The 22,972-nt window shown below is 34.3% G+C and overlaps 4 protein-coding genes across 6 annotated transcripts; 3 read left to right on the top strand and 1 right to left on the bottom strand.

The window, feature by feature from the left end:
- Positions 1,965–7,915, top strand: LOC109328593. 3 transcript variants are annotated; one of them, XM_019562127.1, is made up of 15 exons: positions 1,965–2,227; positions 2,742–2,862; positions 2,965–3,043; positions 3,121–3,234; positions 3,468–3,536; positions 3,631–3,687; positions 4,079–4,132; positions 4,208–4,270; positions 4,424–4,486; positions 4,776–4,940; positions 5,016–5,171; positions 5,792–5,872; positions 5,968–6,029; positions 6,164–6,291; positions 7,586–7,915. In XM_019562127.1, the coding sequence occupies exons 1-14, from the start codon at positions 2,038–2,040 to the stop codon at positions 6,243–6,245; spliced, it is 1,356 nt and encodes a 451-aa protein (XP_019417672.1). In that variant the 5' UTR covers positions 1,965–2,037; the 3' UTR covers positions 6,246–6,291; positions 7,586–7,915. The 3 variants fall into 3 exon arrangements, with proteins under 3 accessions (XP_019417672.1, XP_019417673.1, XP_019417671.1); XM_019562128.1 differs by having other exon boundaries at positions 2,742–2,869; positions 2,972–3,043; positions 6,164–6,258; positions 7,584–7,915; XM_019562126.1 differs by having other exon boundaries at positions 2,742–2,869; positions 2,972–3,043.
- LOC109327412 (putative pentatricopeptide repeat-containing protein At3g15130) lies at positions 8,505–11,701 on the top strand. Its single transcript, XM_019560548.1, has one exon. The coding sequence runs from the start codon at positions 9,521–9,523 to the stop codon at positions 11,570–11,572; it is 2,052 nt and encodes a 683-aa protein (XP_019416093.1). The 5' UTR covers positions 8,505–9,520; the 3' UTR covers positions 11,573–11,701.
- LOC109327577 (two-on-two hemoglobin-3-like) lies at positions 12,051–13,755 on the top strand. Its single transcript, XM_019560758.1, has 4 exons — positions 12,051–12,442; positions 12,623–12,753; positions 13,310–13,454; positions 13,538–13,755. The coding sequence occupies exons 1-4, from the start codon at positions 12,297–12,299 to the stop codon at positions 13,638–13,640; spliced, it is 525 nt and encodes a 174-aa protein (XP_019416303.1). The 5' UTR covers positions 12,051–12,296; the 3' UTR covers positions 13,641–13,755.
- On the bottom strand, positions 17,701–21,408 carry LOC109328091. The gene is made up of 4 exons (XM_019561358.1): positions 20,233–21,408; positions 19,551–19,726; positions 19,136–19,359; positions 17,701–18,593 (listed from the first exon to the last, which is right to left on the bottom strand). The coding sequence occupies exons 1-4, from the start codon at positions 21,224–21,226 to the stop codon at positions 17,798–17,800; spliced, it is 2,190 nt and encodes a 729-aa protein (XP_019416903.1). The 5' UTR covers positions 21,227–21,408; the 3' UTR covers positions 17,701–17,797.

Genomic DNA, 22,972 nt, shown 5'->3' with positions numbered 1-22,972 from the left:
TTCTCACCTAGTCAATCAAATCATTCATTTGTATTTGTTGTCTTACTTTTTTATATCACTTTAATGTATTGTCATAAACAAAATATATACTAATATTATTTTTAGAACACCAGATAATAAAATTGTTTAAAATTAAATTCAAAAGCATTTAAAATTTTCAAGAGGGCTTAAGTATTATAAAATTAAAATTATTAATAAAGTTATATACCTTATTGACGGAATATGTTGTTGACCGTGATTGAAAATAATGAATTATACTTTGAGGAACTAGTTTTTATGATAAAATAATCGAGAGGCTTAAATTTTGGTGTCACTAATTGAGTACTTCAAGTAGACTAAAATATGGTATAATGATTAATACGAAATGATAAAAGACAAATAAATGCATTTTTTATTGCATTGACAAAACAAAAGGTATATATGTCATAACCTTTGGATTAATAAATATTAATAAAAAAATATACTTTAAACACCAATGATGACTAAAAGGTGTATATAAGATAACTATTTATGGTATATATTTATACCGTAAGTATATTTTCATAGATGTTTAGCTATCCAAATGAATTAATTGCCTTTATATACGGAAAGAAAGACACTATAAGGAAAGAAAAAAGTGATTGAAATCCATAATATCATATCAGTTATTAAATTAATAAAAATAACAATAATTACTTTTACTTTTATAAAAAGTAAGTTTTAAATGAAAACCTGATAGTATGATCAATACAGTTCAATTGAAAACCAGTTAGTGTGATTGATTTTAATGATAATGATTGTATGATCAGTATAATCGATTTTTACATGCAAAACTAATTTTTACAACACTGATTTCGGTTCCTTAATTTATTTTAGGAATGCAATTTATTCATGGTTTTATTATTGGAAGAAATTAGTTATGCCTTACAAAATTATTTCATTAAGTCCATGTATTTCAAATTTTGTTCAATTTAACCATTTTGTCTATTTTTATTTGATGAATTAAGCCATAATTAATATAATTTTCTAATTAAAAATAATATTATATCTTTAGTAAGACATATTATATGATGACATATATTTTCCTGAAAAAAATAAACTTGTCAAAATTAACACATGAGAGACAATATAATAAAATTGAAATTTGAAGGACTAGTTTTGTGAAATCATAAAGTCATGAATACCAAAAAATGATTAACTCTCTATTCTAACTTTCTAAGACAAGGATGTTTTATAGATCTTAATTCAAATTAAAACTACAAAGAATAAGAAAAGAGTGTAATATATATATATTACAATGTAAAAAATTATACATAGTTAATATATTATTCAACATTCAATTGAATTATTTTTTTCAAAAGTAATAATAATAAAAAATAAACATGTATAATACATTGAAAGTATAAAACTTAAATAGTAGATATATATGTTTTGAATAAAAAAAATAAAGGACTTCATTAGAGAGATTTCCATTGACCAATCATTATATTATTATGAATTATGATTCTCCATATCTTGTATCCCCACATGTTGAGATTACTTTACTTTTTCACTTCAATTCCTCCTTCCCTACCTGCCTAGAATCACCCTCGTGTTTTTCCTAATTTTCTTAATTTCTTTTTAGTAAAAAAGTTACTCACATTAAATTTTCATTCCTAATAATTTTAGCAAAGATCCTTAAAACTTGTGTTGATATTACATTGAAACTCTTATATTGTAATATCATATCATTAAATATAAATCATGCAATAATAATTTACAAAACTCTTATAAATGTATGTTTTTCTCTAATAATAATTGAGTATGTATATATTATCAGTATAAAAATTCATGCACATAATCCATAATTTATTATATTTTTTTTTTTAAAAGAATCAATTATAATTAAATATGAATGATACACTAAAAATATATAAAACAAATTTCATTTTTGTTTGTTGTTGTTTTGAGAATTGTCCAGTAAAATAAATAAAAGAATATATTGGGGTATGTTTGTTTGTGAGTTCTTCATATCTCTTACAATTTCGTTGGCGGCAAAGAAAATCTAGTGCAATTTCCATGGCGCCTCCGAATCTCTTTCTTCTCATCGCGCTTTCCGTTGCCCTAATCTTCTCAAATGTTAGTGCCGAAGCGGTTGTTGAAGATCTTCCATTGGAAGAACACGGAGGCGTTTCACAACATCACCAACATGATTCTTCCGCTCTTAAGATCCAACTCGATCAACTCATTTTTAAGATCCATACCCTAGGTTTATATAATTGTTCTTACTCTATTCTATTCCTATATGTAATGCATAACCAATTTCATTTTATTTATTTTTCATTTTTTGATTTATTATATGACTGTAATATCTATGCACTTTAACTCAGTACATCATCCCTTATTCGTTTGTATTACTTTTATTTAAAAGTCGATGATCGAAAAATGTGTAGGGATGATGCATACATATTTTAATTGTAGTTACAATGTTCAGTTACTCGAATACCTGTCAAAAAAGCATTTTTTTCATTTTCATTGTCGTAGTTAAAAAAAAATAAAAAAATTGTTGGAGGTATTAGAGTTAGAGAGGAATGTTTGTTGATTGTTGCTTGATCTTGAAATAAGTCAACTTTGTTTTGCATAGTGGTTATCAAGAGCTAATGATTTAAATTCCAAGCAGTTAAATTTCCCCTTTTTAATTTTGACACTAGGTGGTTTTTGATGATTTCTTTTGATTGCTTATAATAACAATAATGCATGTTGTGCCTATTTTTATTTTGAAGAAACTCACATCAGCGAAAAGTCAGAAGAAGTGAAGAAGAAGGATGAAGTTATAGCAGTAAAGGAAAAAATAATTCAAGATAGTTCCGGTACCATTGAGTACTTGAAGAATGAGATTGCTTCTCTCCAGGTGAGGACCAATCTGAAGCACTATTAGAGTTGGAATCACATTCTTAATGTTATTTGTTTTCATTTGTATATTAATCTATTCAAAATTAATTTTTGCTCTCAGAAAAAAGGGTCCTCGGTTTCCCAGGAGGAGGCTGGAAAGGCTCATGCACGTGCTGGTGAGCTACAAAAGCAGGTTATATATGAATGAACTATAGGATGTGTTATTTGAATGCTATAATTCTTGTGCGTACTCTGAGATTTTTTATGCAGGTAGAAAAGCTTGAAAGGGAACTAGCAACACAAAAGAAGGAAAAAGTGATCTGGGAAACCAGGGTAGCTGAAGCAGAGAAAAAAGTTCATGTCTTGAACTCAAAATTAGAGGATGTAAGTTCTACATTTGGCTACCTTGTTCTAATCCTTCTATAATTACTACATTCAGAGTTTGTAATCTTCAGAAGTAGTTCTTATTTATAAAACACAATTATATACATTTTTTCTTCCTGTGTGTATATACCATCCCAACTATGTTATTCCTGTAATGATGTCAATTTTTATATTTAATATAATATAATTTCTTTGAGGATGACATGGTGATGTGAGTATTGCATCCTTCACAGTTGCAAAAGATAAATGAGGAACAGAAGGCCAAAACTCACAAAATTGAACGCGCTCTTAAAGTTGCTGAGGTACGTGAGTGCATAATTCTCCCCTGTATTGTGAAGAATGATGGGTGATGATTTAATGGAAATTTAATGTTTTCACCCTAACATTCTTGATTAGGAAGAAATGGTGAAGGCAAAGTTTGAGGCATCTTCCAAAGCAAACAAGTTAACAGAGGTAATAACTCAGTTGACCACGTAAACCACATAATCCTTCCCGCACATGTGTGCAAAATTTGATAGCCAGTTGAATGTTGAAATTTCCAAAGTAAACCAGGCTAATTATGGACAGTGTGCTGTGATTTTCATCTGTGATGCTGAAGAAACCTTGCACTTAGTGCCAGGGTTGTGTTTGGAAATGTCAACACAGTAAAGAAAAGAAAAACAGTCTGAAACACAGTACTTGGTTGCTTAATGAGAACTCCATTTTGTTTTTTAAGCAGCAGCTGCCTCTAGCTGTAATACTAATGATAACTTGAAAAACTATTTTCTTCTCTTGAAATTTTGTATTGAGTAATTTCATTCATGCACTTAATTGATGCATGCTAATGTCATTGATCACTGATCAGGTTCATGGTGCTTGGCTTCCACCTTGGCTTGCCGTACACTATATTCATAGTAAGGTAAGCTTGTATTGTATCTTCTATTATGTTTATTAATACAGCCTTCAGTACAAGTTCTGAGATTTATTTTGTCAGTCTTTGGTTGAGAGCCATTGGAATAAACATGGGAAGCCTGCTTTGGAAGTGGTGACTCAGAAGGTACTATATTGATTTCTATTATGGCTATCAATCTTTCTTAGTTGCTACTCTTCTCACACTAATCTGTTATAGATTCCATATTTAATTTTGTCCTTCACTACGAACAAGTCCTATCTAGCTTCTGCATTATAACGATGGTTCTATTTATTCTAGGTTATAGAGATCAAGGGCCAAGCTGGAAAGTGGGCTGAACCTCATGTGGAAACAATTACAACTGTAAGTACTCTGTTCATGTCTTTCATATTTTTTTATCATGTGGAGACAATCACAACCTCAGTCTGGAGATGTTGCTTGTTTTGTTAGAATGATTGCTTAAAGTGCTTGCATTTTGAAGTAATGTATTGCTGCAATTACTGTGCCCTGTGGCTTGAAGATGAATTTGTTTCAAAATCTGTTTATTTTACCCTCTGATAATTTGTGGTCTCCCTTTTTGCTAGAAGCACTTGGTTTGTTAGTTATCCGGTCAAATTAAATTATTGTCTCACTCCTTATTTGTCACTTGAAGAACTGGGTACCGGCTGTAAAAGAACAATGGTCTGTGGTGAAAACAAATGCTGAACCTCATGTGCAATTATTGACTACAAAAACTGTTGAAGCTTATGAGGCATCAAAGAATGCAATTGCTCCTCACTTAAGCAGGGCAAAAGAAGTTGTTGATCCTTATTATCGGGTATATAAATTATTTCGTCCTTACTGTTTGTTTATTTGTTCTGTGTTTCTTATGGTATTCTCCACTGGTTGACAGGAAGCTAAGAAGTTTAGCAAGCCATACATCGATCAGATTGCTGTTGCAGCTAAACCTCATGTTGATAAAGCACAAGTGGTTTTGAAGCCCTACACAAAGAAAGTCATTCATGCTTATGGGAAGTTCTTGGAATCAGCCACTACATATCATCGCCAGGTTTGTATGCTCCATTTTTGTTGTTGCTATGAAAACATTCGTGCAAAACCTTTTGCATATGTTATTAGTTATCAACACTTGTGTTGTTCTTTACATGGATTGTCTGTTGCATACTGTATCTGTGTATAGATGATTGAAATGTAAACTTCAGTTGGCTGTCTATCTTTTGAAAGCCATAGCTGCTGTTTTCTGCAATCAGTCTTCGTTGTCCATTCAGCTAAAAAAAATTCAAGCAAACTTCATATTGTTGCATCATCATTCACCATATTTATGTATCTATTTGTTTTAGTTTTGAGATCAAAACATGATATACTAGTTATGTTGGCGGGGGGATGCAGGCAGATTTGGTTCAAGCATGTTTCTTAAGTTACACTGTGTTCATTATAGTGGGATATCAGAAACTAGGATTTCAGTTTCCTGTGCTTGTTCATTGCATTCATATTAGCTCTGGTATCTGGAATCACTTCCCCCCCGATGCTACACTATTAAAGAGTTTTGTTAACCTCTTTATTACTGCTTAATCATTAAATGCTGCTGCAGATTAGGCATGATGTTTGATATACTAAGAAGAATAAATTGCATATTGTTTTCTGAGTGTCGAATTTTCTTTTGTCATTAAGGTCCAAGCCACTGTCCAGGAGACACTGAAACAGCATGAGCTCACTAGACCTCTTGCCACTAAAGAATTGGAATGGTTTGCGGTATGGATCAAATGATTGTCTATGTCCTGACTGATAGTATCAAAGTTAATGTAATGATGATTAATTGATCTGACAAACACCCTATCAATTTGCAGGCCTCTGCCCTTTTGGCCTTGCCCATTATTTTACTGGCTAGAGTGTTTTCTGCCGTTTTCTGGTCAGTCTTAACTGCCTTTTTTAAATTTGAAATGTTGATTTGAATTTTACTTATCTGTATGTCTTCTTAATATTTAGATTTGTATTTGTTCAATTTCGAATCTGTGCTTAGACTTTTTTATATGTCTGCTGCAGCACAAAGGCGAAAAAACCAGCTAGAAGCAAAAATGCTCACCATTCACGACGTAAAGCTAAACGAGGGCATCCTGAGAAGTAGATGGCACAAAGTTGGCTCCTGCTATATTTTTCGGGAGATAAATTAGGTATGATGTTCCAGTATTGCTTTTGGATGTGAAGACTGAAACCTGGTTTCAGATTATGTTGTTTATGAAGCCTGCATGATAGAAAGCATGTCTTGACACCTATTATCTTTACCATAATTACATATTGTGCTTCTCTGGGGATTTTGTTTACAAATGTTAATAGAATAAACTTGCTCGTGATCATGGAGATTCCCATTTTCGTGGCTGCTGCTTGTGCAGTTTTCCTAAGATTCAGGGAGTTCAATTTGATTTACATCATTTTGTACCAAATATCAATAGAGTTACAGACCTAAAGGGGAATCTAATTTTGGGTGTTTGACTGAACATCCTCAAAATTTCTTATTTGATGTTAAATGCATAAATTGAATGAAGCATATGTTTCTTGTTGAAAACATAAATTGTACCTCTAATTCAGTAGATGAGTTTGGATAGAACAATGAAGTTTCTTTAAGCTGATACAAACCTGATGTATCTTGTCAACATAAACAATATTATTGGATTCCACCCTATTGCAGCCTGATGGTCTGCGAGGGTTGATATTCCTCCTTGTTCTTATGTTGTTAACATTAAGATCATGACATGATGTATAATTGAAGAAGTCACTGGCATATAATACCATCACTTTTGCAGATGGGGGAATAACAGTTAGTGCCATAGCAAGTGTAATTCAATGTTGTGAGCGTACCTAGGTTATGTCAATTTATGTGATTTCATTTTAAATAGCAAGACCATTTTCTGTAAAACTACCATAATATTTGTCTGGCATTTAGGGTTTACCATTGTAGAAGAGATGGCTTAACTTTGGAAACTAATTTCATGAAACTTATTGTATACATCTTCTTTTGTTTCATAAGGGAGGTGATATAGTATGGGGAGAGAGAGGGTAGGTTAAAGGGGAGGAGAAGCAGCCCAAGTAGGATTTATCCTGGGATCAATAGCCTTCAAAGGTGGTTAAGGCTCTTAGGCAAATTATATTCGAAGCTTGACATAAGAAGTGGGATTAGTGCCAAAAAATAGAATAGTGAATGCAATTGGTGACATGAGCACCTTATTTTTAGAGAATTGATTAGTTGATCAAAATGGGTTCTATTGCGTTAGGAAGTTTGCAAGCCTTCTCATATTTCTCATTATATATCTTTCATATTTAGTGTCATAAAATGGAAGCATGAAACAATGAATTACCCAAATAGCCAATGAAGTTTTTCTGTTATATTGTGTGGCAGTGTTGAGTTTTATACGTCTTTTTTATTTTTTAGCTAAACCATAATGCTGAAAGTGGTTTTATTTCTTGCAGATGGGTTATACTGTTCGCATGAGCTTGCTTATCTTTCCTCTCCTGTGAAATTTTGAATATCTTGTTTCTGGGTCAGGTAACATTAGGGATGTTACACTGTAGAGCTGGGGAACACAATATGTTTAGGTATTCATGTATTATGATTGTGTTATATTCGTTTTTTAGACCCCCATAAACTCTTTTCCTTCGTTTTTTAATTATAAATTATTGACATAGTAAAATGTTTCCACTTTCATGTATCTTTGACATTCACAGATAGTTCTGTTTATTGAGATTGTCTGTGGCGCCACAAGTGTATTATTGAAAGAAACTAAATCATGGGTTATTTTTCGCTTTTATTGAGATTGTCATGTTTATTCACAGATAGTTCTGTTCGTATTATGTGTTACAATTATGAACTCTTTCCTGATTACAAGTGTTACATGAAAAACAATAAACGACAAATGGCTTAATTTGATTTAATTTGGGGTTAAAATTTAAAAAGGATATGATCAACACGGTTCAGTTCATGAAACCAGTGTTGATCATTAAGGAAAGCAAAAGCCAAAATCTTCAGAATAAGAGGATACACTTATGTTTTTTCCTTCTCAGAAGGATATCCTGTTCTTGTGCTGCAAAACAAAAACAAACAAACAAAAACGTTGCTACTTGCTAGGTATTGGACTGATTTAGCTATGGCTAACTTAACTCGGATCACAAAATCTATATTTTGTATTTGGTATGTATGTTATTATTTCTTTGTTGAACTAAAACTATTTAGCATTGAAAGCGAATCAGTGTAATTTATGATTTAACCAATTCAACCTGTCACTAGAACAGTTTTAGTTCTTTCTATTTGCCATCAATGTAATTCATCACTGCTGAGAACACCTTAGGGAATCCTCTCGCTAGGGAATTAGATTTACTAATGCAAACTCCATGAATAGAAGAGTTGGAAAACAACTCGAGCAAAATAATTTTACTGTAAACTAGAGCTGCATCTTCTCAGGCATGTTCCAAATCGCCATGTCAAGAGATCGACCAAGGCATCCGGAACGCCGAAGAAGATCAACCAAGCAACCACAATGCTCAATTTAGGAACCACTTGTGCTCCTTCATGGTACTCCAAGAAATCACATCCTTCTCATCCAACTGATCAAACAAGTGCCTAGCTTTATCAATGCAACCAAACCTTGGCATACATTTCAACCAATGCATTACATATATCAGTCTTGTGCAAAAACCCTTATTTCTCTGAGTACATGTGAATCCATTTCCCTTATTTCTCTGAGTACATGCTGGCAGAACAGATACAACACTAATCTCATCAAGTTCAATACCCACCATTTGCATCTTGAGGAAAATGTCCAATGCATCAGATATCAGCCTACTCTACAATAACCTGTTATCATTGTGTCCACTACATAATTGTCTTACAAGGCATTTCATCAAACAGTTTTCTTGCAATCTCCATCTGCCCCAATCTAGTGTGGCCAAATATTAAACTAATCCAAGATATAGCATCTCAATTAGTCATTTCCTCCAAGACTTTGTGTGCGTTGCTCAAATCATCACATTCCGTCTACATATCAATCAGTGCGTTCTATCTTATAGAATGCGATTTGAACTGTTTCACGTGAATTTCCCAGCATGTGCTTGAACAGAATGATTGCAAGGGAATGTCGGTTATTGTGGGTGTAGGTTCTCATGATTGCGTTGTAGGAGAACTCGTTTGAGTTGTTTGAAAACCAAGGTGGCGTAACCTACGTTGCGAAGCTATCACCCAAATCCACCATTTATGTGAGCAAAATGTTGCTCGGTGACAGTGATAGTTTCACAATGTGCGCATGAATCTTCTTCAATTCCACTACTTTTACGCAGTTTCTCAAGGTGGGTACAGAACGGTTTTCGAATTCTCTATCGAGAAATTGCCCAGTTCCCATCGGTGAATGAAGCATGTGTTACACTTTTTTCATTGGTCTCTTGAAGAAGTGTTCAAAAAACCGTTTGCTTAATCAGGGAAAGCAAGTACACGGGGTTGTGGAAAAACTAGGGTATCGGTGTGATTTAGTTTTGAACAATGATCTTATTGATATGTATGCAAAATGTGGCACCTTGGACTTCGCTTGTTTCGTGTTTGATAAAATGCCTGAGAGAAATGTGGTGTCTTGGACAGCTCTAATGTGTGGTCATCTACAGAATGGTGATGCCGAAGCCTCTTTAGTGCTGTTCTCTAAAATGGGTCGTTCAGCTGTTAAGCCGAATGAGTTTACACTTTCTACTTGTCTGAAATCATCGGGGATTTTGGGAATTCTTGAGAACGGAATGCAGATTCATGGTGTTTGTGCAAAATCTAATTTTGAGAGAGTACTTGTTGTGGGCAATTCAATCATTGACATGTACTCCAAGTGTGGTAGGATTAGCGAGGCAGCTCGAATGTTTAATGCTATGCCTGTAAGGAATCTTATTAGTTGGAATTCAATGATTGCTGCATATAGCCATGAAAGAAATGGTGAAGAGGCTTTAACACTGTTTAGGCAAATGCAAGAGAAGGGGGAAGTTCCTGATGATTATACATATTCAAGCACGTTAAAGGCATGTAGCTGTCTTGGTGCAATAGGAGAAGGAGCCCAAATACATGCTTCCTTACTCCGACAAGGATTTCCATACTTGGCTCAATCAACCATTGCAGGCGCGCTGGTTGATCTATATGTCAAATGCAGCCGCATAGATGAAGCGAGGAAAGTGTTCGATCGAATTGAACAAAAGAATGTGATATCTTGGACAACATTAATTCTCGGTTATGCTGAAGAAGACAATTTGCCAGAAGCCATGGAATTGTTTCAGAAACTAAGAGAAAGCAGACATAAAGTGGATGGGTTTGTACTCTCTAGTCTCGTAGGCGTGTTTGCTGATTTAGCCCTTGTACAGCAGGGGAAGCAAATGCATGCTTATACCATCAAAGTCCCCTACGGTTTCGATATATCAGTGGCTAATTCAGTTTTGGATATGTACATGAAATGTGGATTAACAGATCAGGCAGATGCACTTTTCAGAGAGATGCCTGCGAGAAATGTGGTTTCATGGACGGTTATGATAACCGGTTATGGAAAACATGGCATCGGGAAAAAGGCGGTTGAACTTTTTAGTGAAATGAAAGTGGATGGAATAGAACCTGACAGTGTGACTTACCTGGCTGTGCTAACAGCTTGCAGCCATTCTGGACTCATCAAAGAAGGTCAACAATACTTGTCTAGTTTATGTAGCAATCAGCAGATCAAACCGCAAGTAGAGCATTACGCTTGCATAGTGGATCTCCTTGGACGAGCTGGACGCATAAAGGAAGCAAAGGATCTCATTGAGAAAATGCCCTTGAAGCCGAATGTTGGTATATGGCAGACATTGCTTAGTGCTTGCAGAAAGCATGGAGACGTGGAGATGGGAAAACAAGTCGGAGAAATTCTTTTGAGATTGGATGGTAATAATCCCGTAAACTATGTTATGTTGTCAAATATATATGCAGATGCAGGACACTGGAAAGAGAGTGAGCAAATAAGAGAAACTGTGAAGAGAAAGGGACTGAAGAAAGAAGCAGGGCGTAGTTGGGTAGAGATAGACAAGGAAATCCACATTTTCTACAATGGAGATGGCAATCACCCACTTATAGAGAAAATTCACCAAGTGTTGAAAGATGTGGAGAAGAGAATGAAGGAAGAAATAGGCTATGTTCATAATGTCCATTTTGCATTGCATGATGTTGAAGAAGAGTCAAAGGTGGAGAGTTTGAGGTTTCATAGTGAGAAATTGGCTATTGGGTTGGTTTTGGTTCATGGTGGGGTGAAAAGAGAAAGGGTGGTTCAGATTTTCAAGAACTTGAGGGTTTGTGTTGATTGCCATACATTCATAAAGGGTTTGTCAAAGCTTTTGAAGATTGTATTTTTGGTTAGAGATGCAAATAGATTTCACAGATTTGAGAATGGTTTGTGTTCTTGTGGAGATTACTGGTGAAGCCATGCAATCAACACCCTGAGTTGATGGGTGTCATAGTATCATTTCTTGAATCAAAGTGACTTTATTTATAAGCAAATTATGTTTCTTGTACTTCTTTTATTAATAAGATCAGAGAGAGTAACTTTATTTTCATATTTTTCATCTTCTATATGAATAGTCTTACACTATCAAATAAGTAGGTTGATTCACAATTGCACTTTTACATAGTGACTAATGCTTGCAAGTAGGTGTAATCAATTCAATATTTTTACTTCATTGAAATAAAAATTGAAAGAACAAAAAAACCTTAAAATCATTTCCTCTACCTACCCGCGAGATAAATTATCTCTTCTGACTACTAAAATCATGACATGTGTCTTATTTAATTATTTGCTACAAAAATATTTCTAAAAACTTAAAAGAGAATAAACATGTGTATGTCCAAAAGTCAAAATTACCTCATAATGTTGTGTTGTGAAAGGAATAAGAGAGAAGCGCCCACCATTTTTGTTATTCTTTCTGACTTCTTAGAATCCAAAGAGGTATCAGGAAAATGATTGATATGGAATTATAACCTTTAATCAAGTCATAGAGTTATATATGTATATGATGTTCTCTTTATTCTTTAATTATGTTACAACTTACAAATACTCCTCTCTCTCTCTCTCTTTCTTAATTCTCATATTTAAGGGAGTAATAGAATCTCCTTGACACTTATAAGAGAGACATAAAGAGAAGAGAAATGATGCAGAGTCTGCAACAGAAGGCCTCTGAATGGAGTGGAGTTCAAACAGCTGATGCTTTTGCCATTGACAAAGATCAAACCAATTTGTTTCAGAAGCTTGGCCTTCAAGCCTTTATTAACCTCTCTACCAATTTTTATAACAGGTACTGTACCTACCAACTATAATTTCTTTTTTTATTTTATATATTAATCATGTTTGGATTAAGATAAAACATTATGACATCGTTCGATCATGTAGCCGACCCACCTACTAAGACTTGGTTCTTGTTATTGTTGTAATCATAGTTGGATTAATTGGTTTGTACATGTGATTTGTGTTCCAGGGTGTATGATGATGAGGAAGAATGGTTTCGTTCAATATTTGCCAATTCTGAGAAAGAAAAAGCTATTCAAAACCAGTATGAATTTTTCGTCCAAAGAATGGGAGGTCCACCTCTCTATTCTGAAAGAAGAGGTCATTTTCCTTATATTTTTGTTGTTTAATCCATTTTCTATGCTCTCTTTGTTTTATAGTTGCAGCCACAACTGTATTGCAGTCTTTCATGTCCGATGAAGTTGCAGCGGCTGCAATTAAGATGTTGCGGCTGCATCATACGATATGATCCCTAATCTAAAATGATGCGATCATTAACATAAAACTGTGGTTAGGAATTAAGCTACCTGGGCAGATATTCACAACTTTTCAAGTGATATAATGACAAAATGGTCATATCATTATAGGAACTATATTCTGTACTTTGTTTATTTGTAGTTCCATCCAGTGATTCAGTGTCCATTACCCTTCCTATTAGTAGCATAATTGGCACGGTTGAATCTTGCTTTATTCATTTTAGATATGATCGATAGAAATTAAACTTGATAGTTACATAGTTCTCTCATTTAGCTTATGTAACGCATACCAAATCTACCGTACCACATACCGGACTCTCATTCAGAAGATCTCATGAAATTAATATAAAAAGTAACAAACTATATATGTCAATGAACCTATCCCGGACTATACATGGCAGGGCATCCTGCTCTGATCGCGCGACATCGTCCATATCCTGTGACCCATGAAGCAGCAGAGAGGTGGATACATCACATGCAACAAGCACTGGACACTACTTCAGATATAGATGATGACTCTAAGATCAAGATGATGAACTTTTTCAGGTTTATTTCATTCCCCAAAAAAATCACTTTATGGTAAATCATTATTGACGATAAAACTTCACAATAGTCTCTTGTTTTTTCAGGCATACTGCATATTTTCTTGTGGCTGGAGTTGAACTAAAGGATAAAAACCAACACCCATGCAAGGATGCACCCGAAAAGGATCACCCATGTAAAAACTTTTAGCATTTTATTATTAGTACCACACTGTGAAGTGAGAAGAATCAGATATCTATATAAACATATGTCAGGTCTGTCATCAGTTCTTCTGATATATCTATATGCTCCTGTTGTTGTTTTATATTTTCATGCATAGCAAATAAGGCTGACAATGAACCGAATAAACTTAACATTCGTTCGAAACTCGACTTATTATTTAGCTTGATAAACTTGATTTATGAACCAAACGAATTGAATTTGAGTTAAAATTAAGCTCGTTAAAACGAGCCAAACTTGCGTAAAGTAGAGTTTGACTTGATAGATTCATGAGTTAGATATATTATATATATGCTATATATATATAGAAAATCTTTAATTTTATAAATATTAAATAAATAATCATCATTCGAGTTAACGAACTAAACCAATCGAGTTAATGAATTGAACTAAACAGTCTGCAAACTCTTGATGAGTCACACCTTATTGAGTTAATTGAATCGAACAATTCATGAAATTCAATCGAGCCGAATTCGAGCAAATCATTATCGTATTTAACCGAGCTAAGCCTTATTCGACTCGGTTCGGTTCGTTTGTAACCCTAATTGGAAAGACTCCAATAATCACAACCACATTAATTATTAATCAGATAAATAAATCTTGCATGGGGCACATTTTTGTAAAGGATAACCAAATGGGTTGCTTCATTTTTGTTTTTGTTGAGTTCTTCAACAACTTTATATGCAAATTGATAAAATATTTTGATCAATATGGATACGTAGTTATTCTTACAACATTGATATGGATGGCTTTATTATTTATTCTATTTAACTACTTAGTTTATCAACAGTTAAAACTTTATTTACTGTAAAGCTTCTTGGTCATGTATCATGATGTGTAGTTCCGTTAAAGTGTTTAAATTTTGTTTCATCTGAAATGTACTTTCTACTTTTGGTGCTCAAAAACAACAATAAAGAACAATATAATGATCTAGTTCACGTGTTGCACTGCATAAAGTTTGAAAACCTTTCAGGTAATGTTTATCAGTATGTGGCAACTTGGTACGGAAATGGATGGTGCGATCTACTTTATATTGAAAGCATAAACTGAAAATTTTGATTATCACCCATAATGTATAAGGAATTTAAGTGGATAACAAATTCTAATGAACTCCACCACCATCAAAAACCAAAATTATTAAAATATTATAAAGAATTTATGTCGTCTGATCTTTATACATTGCAAGTTTTTCTTTGCATTTATCTTATTACATTCGCTAATTTATCATGAGTCAAAACAGTTCCATCATCATCTTCATTTACTAAATTAGGTGCAAAAGTTTGAAACATTCAATTAAGGGTCTCAATGCATTTTGAACTATTGTTTAGACTTAGAAACTAATAAAGATAATCATTTAAGTCATAAATGGACTTTTGATGCTCTATGCCTCTATGTATATCATTAACCACTGATTCAATATATATATCATAAGTCGCACTAGACACATTCTGAACAGCAACAAAAGCAAAAGAAAGATAAGTGATCAACAACTGTATAAAGAATTTGGGAGAGAGGAGCATTTTAGTCATATGTAACAAAATTATACACATGGACTAGGAACCAGAAAGATTATCTGCCTCCACCCACCCAGTTCCATGATTAAAATTCACTGAGTATGTTCATGGATTGGGTGTAAGCATGGGCTGGGTTGGGACAGATTAAGATTTGTCCTTACTTAGACCTAAATGTTGGTAGAGTTATTTTTTTAAACCTGGATTCGGCCCTATACCCGATCCTAAATATCGTCCGAGTCAACTTTTAAACCCAAATCCGATCCTGGACCCAATTAAAATAATGCATACACATTTTAGATAAAAATCTTCTTAGTATTATTTATTAGTATGAATATATAATTTGACATATAAAATGATATATGTATTTATATTATTAATCATGCATATATGATGAAAAATTAGAGAACCAATAATATTTTCGACAAAAAAAGTGACACTACTTTGTATATATTTGAATAGAGACGACACATACAAACATGGTAAGTGGCTATGAGACGGGTTATGTCTGGTCCCTGCATGATCCTAAATATTGACTGAGTATAATCTTTGAACCCGATCTTAAGGCCGGATTATGGTCGGATCATATCAGTTGAGCGGGTAGGGTCGAGTCCTGCTCACCACTATCATAGATCATGTATCATAGGTACATAATTATCTCATTTACCATATCTACTGAATTCGAATTCACAGTAGTATGTAGGGGTGAACATGGGCCGAGTTGGAACGGGTTAAGGTTTGTCCTTACCCGGCTCTAAATATTGGTTGGATCACTTTTTTGAACCCGGACTAGACCTTAGACCCGAAGCTAACCTGACCATAAATAAGAACCGAGTCAGTCTTTAAGCCCGACCAGACCCTAGACTCGATTAAATATAATGCATACTCATTTTAGATAGAGACTTCTCAATATTATTTATCATTATGACTATGTAGTTTGATATATAAAATGTTATATGTATATATATTATTAATCATGTATATATTATGTAAAAATTAAACAATAAATGATATTTTCGACCAAAAGGATATCATTACTCTATACACATCGAGTAGAAACACATACAAACATGATGAACGAGTGACCATGGGATGGGACGGGCCGGGTCATACTTAGTCCTTACCTGACCCTAAATATTGACCGAATCTATTTTTTGAACGTGACCCTAGACCCGACCCTATTCGGACCCAATCATGATTGGGCCGTGAGCGAGGTCTGGTCCTGCTCACCTCTACCTCTAGTAGTATGTACAACTTTATCAATATGTGTATTGCACCATCGACACTATAAGTAGAACATAACAGTTTCCTCATCTCTTTTCACCTTTTGCCAAAGCATCTGCCACACTGTTTTCTTTGTCATCATAGCTAATTGTTGAATAGGTGATGTAGTGAGGTCATGTTTTGCTTCGTCCTTACTTGATTTTTTGATGAGTACTTGTTGATGTCGATTTGTTTATAGGACCTATTTTTCCTTCACACCCCTAAAGCCTTAAAGCAATTTGTAGGTGAGACTATTTAGATGGACATAAAGAATCTCACATGCCAAAGTGGTGAAATACCCCTTTTTCCTTTTGGCCATTTAGAGTATTTTCTAATGCCTAATAAGTAGTACCTACTTTTTTAAGCTAAGTTCTTTTGTTTGAAATGTAGCATTCTTTAACTTATATCCTAAGTATAATAATAGGATGGGAGAAATTAAGGCCATGTGTCTCAAATATAAATTATTAGGCACTTTGAATTGTAATGAGAGAGTCACATGTCAATCAAAAATGTAAATAGCCATTAGATTAAAATATGTTTTTTTACATAAACATGGAAAACATTTATTGTCTCCTTATTTAGTAATGTAACAGAGATAATATTTGAAGAATACAAAAAAAATGCATTTGAAAAACTAAGTGATTTTATGACTTACATTAATTGCAGATCCATTAAATTTTATGACTCCCACAAATTCACACCTTGTGTGCTCATAGAATTTAACAATAGAATGTTTTAAGCGTATGGACCCATATAACCTAAACTAATTATCATTTTACACTCATTCAATACATCATTTACGATTCATACATATTCAGTACATTGCATGAATATTATACTCAAACTAAATACGGAAGCTAAACTCGACATTACGTTTCCATCATTAGTTTTCACAAATCAAGGGTACATGCTTATCTTACCATGCCATATTGTGATTTAGTGAAATGTCAATATAGCATAGTGATTCATAGCACTCGTTAATCTTTCATATTTTGGACTTAATGACTTAAATAAACTTTAATTGCCAATAAGTCACTATATCAAGGAGCAACTACCCTAACTTCCTTAAGGAACATCCTACACACTAAAGCAATATGCTGCCATTTTCACACCAAATGGATTCAGGTAAATGTACGTAATCTGACCCTTGCAAGAAACGAAAAGATTGTTTCCAAGATTCTCAACTTTACTACTATGTCGAGGCTCACACTATGGTTAGAGCATAAAAGCTATGGCAAAACTTACATGCAAGTCAAGGCTATAATATGTCTTCTTAAGCGAAGATAAGGGAGAACTTAGGTTCAAATTAACTACATATACTTCTCAAAAGAGTTCTAAAAGCATTGTACATTGTCAAGCTGCACCATTTGGTGACTGTGATATTGACTTCAGTCTCTCATAAGCATCAGCACAGGCACGCGCATAGTCTGATAATGCACGGAAGAGCTCCGGCAAGCGAGTTTTGAGACTTTGCAGCGACTTTTCGTGCACCTGAACGCAAAGTTTTTGGTGAGATTCAACTTCCTCGTCTAATCTCTTCTTCAAGCTCTCAACAACAAACTGCTTCTCCAAGACAGGATTGTTGGTAGTATTTCCTTCCTCCCCTCCTTCATGATCTGCTTCATCAGGCCCCCTCTTCATCAAATACTTCTGGTACCAGTCCTCAAATGATTGTTTTTTCCTCAAGTATTCCTTTCTGGTTTCCTCACATTTCTCCTTTAGCTTCATCTCATCTTCCTGCTGAAGTATGATTGTCTTTATCACGGCAGCGAACGAGGATATAGCAGTTTTTGCAAGCTCGTCAGGAAGCTTGTCGACATAATCATGCCACGCGAGGAGGAGGGCTTGGATGGGTGGATTTGAGGCTTTTGGTGGTGATGACACTTTCTCTTTCAGGTTGCTTTCAATAGGAATGAGATTTAACTTGAGCCAGCTATTGAGAGCTTGGATGTATTGTTTCTGGTGACTCACAAGCTTCTCAAATTGTGAATTCCATTCTTGGACAACATTCCAAAGTTGGACGGTGCGCTCGTAATGATGCTTGGTTGTTTCCTTAGGAGCTTGAGAAATATCAAGAGATTTGAGGAGTGTAACTACTTTCAGCTGATTGTCATGATGTGAGTACATACTTTTCCACATATCGGCCATCCTGAAGAGAGATCAAGTAAGTTCATCAGTAAGATACATTCATTCATCACGCAGATAACTATATTACACACTGTTTGCTCTCTAACACCCCTTTTATGAAATAAAAATCTAGAACACAGCAGATACGGTTGCAAGATATAAAAATCATATGATACATTCACAGAATTTGTAGTAGTAGCAGTAGTACTAAGTATCCAGGCTCAGAATTCAAATGACACATACCGATTGAAATGATAAGTACTAAACTAGAGCGTAAGATGTTTTTTAGGTCACGATGTCCTGTTCTAGTAAATATTTTAAAACATTAATTACTACTGTTGCTGGATAGGATTTTGCTCTAAGGTTTCACATTTAAAACTAATTTAGGGCAGCAAGCTAGAAGTTCGCAATGATCCACTCAACTAATTCACAACCTAATTCCCATTCTTCAATCATGCATAGTTTTCTATGCGGTACCACTAAGATATTAAATACCACAGATAATCAAAGCATGCAATGCCAACACTGTAATATCTCTTTAGTTTATAATTTTGCAATACTTACTCACTGACAAGAGCAACGAGTTTTGGATACAACTGTGCGTCACGGATATGGTTCACTTCGGAAACTGTTGAATCCATTGACTGCATGTCGACAATATATCTTGTATGTAAATGACTTACAGCTGCTTTGGTTTTCTCCAAGGATTCAGCACCGGCACCCCGTTTCTTCTGCTTGTTTAGAATTGCAACTTTTCTCTGATATTCAAACTTCATAAGCTCACCTTGCTGTTGAAAAAGGAATGAAGCTCAATAAAGGTAAAGACATTTATAACAGTTGTGTTAAAAACATGAATTCACCTCTAAATGTTTAATGTCATTCAAAGAAATATAGATAAACAAGATAGATAGGTTTATATAAGGGGAATAAAATCGCTCTTCAACTATTGATATAAGTAAAAATGGAAGAAGACTCATACCTTGACCTCTTCATACAGTTTCTTTTCCCAGGCTAACAACTTATCTAAAACAGTGGCATGAGTTTCATATTCTTCGGAATCAAAATCATCTTTAGCACCATCACCATTGGATACACCCCTAAAGGACCTATTCCACGTTATCACACGCATAACTCTAGCAGAATGATCAATGTGACCTGTGTCATCAATCATGCCATATAAATTAGCTCAATCATTCATGTCCAACAAGCAAATCGGAAACCCCAACCCAAGGTTTTAAACACACTATGTGACCACAATATCTCCCTTGTGATCCTCAAGATCTCTATTTTAGTAAATAACTTAAAGGGTTGGTGATATATGATGGTTTGATTGATAAATACCGTTTACTATTTAGTATTTACCAATCAAGTAAAACATTTACCAACTCTTGAACCCCGGTTACCAAACTGGAGATGTCCATTTCTATCGGGTTATTTTGCGAATTGAGTTTTGGAGGGAAAATAAGAGAAACGGAAGGCTTCAGAACCATCTCACAAATGTATCCATCTCACAAATGTATTTCATGACTGACAAGCCTTTCATTTCCCTTTCTCCCCCTCCAAAATTCAACTCACAAACAGACCCTCACGATTTAAAACCTCGGTCCCGATCTAATCTAAACAGCTTCAACAACATCCACTAAAAAAGGAAAAGAAATTACCCCTATTGTCAGCAAAATTGGAATGATAGTGCAACCTAGTAGCCTCAAGCAACTTGTTAACTTCTTGTGCACTCTCAGAGGACTTCAAGAAATCATCATCAAGGTAATTGAGAATCTGCAAAAGATTAAAATTAGGAACTCCCTTCAATGCTCTCCTAAAATCAGCTGGTGCTGTCTTTGAATGTTGAATGTGATGTGATTCCGGTGTTATCTCTACATGTCCCAATTCCACATTCACACTTCCCTTTACTTTCTCCGGTGTCTTCGGTTCAACTTCATCAACTACCACACCATTATTATCATTACCATTATTATTCTCTACACCAGCACCTTCACCTTCACCTTCACCTTCACCTTCAATTTCTTCATTCTCATCTTCTCCACTTAAACAAGGTCCTGACATGTTATCTACATGACCCATGAAGAAATAGTCCCAAGCTTCTTTTGATTCCGGCAACGGTGGCGGCACTGCTTTCATCTCCGGCGGAGATCTCACGGCGGCTCCGGCACCCTTTTTCATCAAATTTTTCCCGCCATTGCGTCCATTCACCTTCAAACTCTCTTCCTCCTCCTCCTCCTCTTCATTCTCCTCCGCTATGGTAGCGGTGTCAGTTACACGGCGGTGGTTCTGCATGGCCATCACCGGCGGCATGGTGGAGGCGCGTTTCAGAATAGGAGACGGTGAGAAGTTCAGCATCGGAGGCGGCGGCGGAAGGAGGCTATCCTCAATGAGCGGCGGAGGCGGAGGCAGCGGATTAGAACCGGCGTCAGGCGGAAGCGGAGGCTGATGGTGCTGAAGTTCAAGGTCGATGTTAGTTTCGCCGTGGCCGTAATCACTCAAGGCGGCGCCGGCGTTCTTAAGAGCCATGGAGTAACCGGAATGGCCGGCGGCGAAAGCATTCCGAGCAACCACCGCTTCCTTCATGAGATTTTTACGGTCCTTACAGCGTGCAACAGATTCTTCATTATCTATTCTGGATTGAACACAACCCATATCAGAAAACGCAAAAGGGTATATGATTATGAAGTAAAAATAGAAGCTTAGTGATAGTTGAAAAAATGAAGAATGAAGGAAAACGACGTCGAATTGAAATGTGATATTGGAGGAGTAGAAAGAGTAAAGTTAGTGTTGGAGATGAAGAAAAGGTATTAGTACAAAAACTGAGAGAGAACAGAGAGAGAGAGAGAGAGAGAGAGAGAGAGTAGCAGAGAATCTTTTTACTCACTGTGTAGTGTGTCCCACAAAACCATTTAAAAAAACGGTCATATTTTTTGTTGTCTTCACTGTTAAGAGTCTCTCTATTTTTTCACGCCAAAATTAAAATACAAAATGGAAATGAAAAGTGCAAGAGTGAAATCCTCTTCCCATTTATTTATATTAATCATGAAACATTTTTCTAAAAAGGCCACAAGCATTTTTTTTAGTTGCACTGGTGAAACTTAAAACAATATTGCAAATTTTACATAGTTGGTGAAATCCTCGAGAATTTAATATTTATTGACTGTTAATTTTTTTATTATACATTTACTACATTACATTGTTAATATATGATTTATTATTCTTTATATCATTCATTTTAAGAGTCGAGGATGAATAAATAATAGTTGTGTTCAAAATTTAGAAAACATTTTTAAACCAATCTTTAATAAAAGTGAGAGTATTAATAAAATTGTGTCTGACTGATCATGTCACAATTTTATATCTTTAAAACAATTTCGTTTGTTTGCTTTTGGGGTTATAACTGCCTAGATCTATTTTCTCCAAAACTTTGAAGTCTTATACATTGAGTTGGCCATTTGAAATTTTTCTTAGCATAATTTTAATGTTGTTTTTATTTTTTTACTCATTTAATATTATAATTTAAAATTATGTTTCTTTATCACTTTACTCATTTAATATTATAGTTGTCATTAAATTTTCTTTATCATTTTTAATTTAATATTAAAAAAATTATTCTTTTTTATTTAGTGTTGTACTCATACCGCTTATGATAAAAAAAGTCATCAACTAAAATTAGTGAGAGTTTTGTTCTTGTTGTTCATCTCTTCTTAAAACATATGCTATATATTTTCGTTTAATTTTTAATGGAAGATCAATATCATTTTTAAATCCAAAGCATGAGAGGAGCTGTTTGTGCGACTGATACAAATTGTGTAATTCCCAGAAACTAAATGTCGGTCACTAAATAAAAAATTGAAAAAAAATGAATATATATTTTATATGTAGACTAACACTGTTCTTAATCGACAACCTTGAAGCTTTATTGTTATAAATAAATATGATATGAATAAACATGAAATGAGTAAAGTAATATACCATAATATTATACCTGCATAAAATAATAGAAATATAGGTGACAAATGAGTACATATATTTAATTATACTTTATTTAAGATATTCTCTTATAGATAATCATAATAAATTAATAAGAAACTGAGATAGTATATGAATTTCCAACTTTTTTGTTTACTACGTGTGGTTGAACCTACAATTCTTCTAATATCTCAATAAAGAGTTTAATTATAAGGTGCAAATTGTGTCAAATACTTATAATTATTAGCATAAAACACAACTTAAAAAAAAGCAAAACACTTCATCAAAGATATTATACCAGGAAAGAAATTGACCCAACTTCACTTAATGATTATTGAAGACTGTACCTACTCAGCAATACAACTATTTATGCGGTTGCAAAGACTAACATATATTTGACAAACAAACTATAAAAGGAAAGAAAGC

This window comes from Lupinus angustifolius, chromosome LG15 (assembly GCF_001865875.1).
Source record: "Lupinus angustifolius cultivar Tanjil chromosome LG15, LupAngTanjil_v1.0, whole genome shotgun sequence".
Lineage (NCBI taxonomy): Eukaryota > Viridiplantae > Streptophyta > Magnoliopsida > Fabales > Fabaceae > Lupinus > Lupinus angustifolius.
Note: the sequence above shows the minus strand (reverse complement) of the source record. Positions and strands in the feature narration are given on the sequence as shown.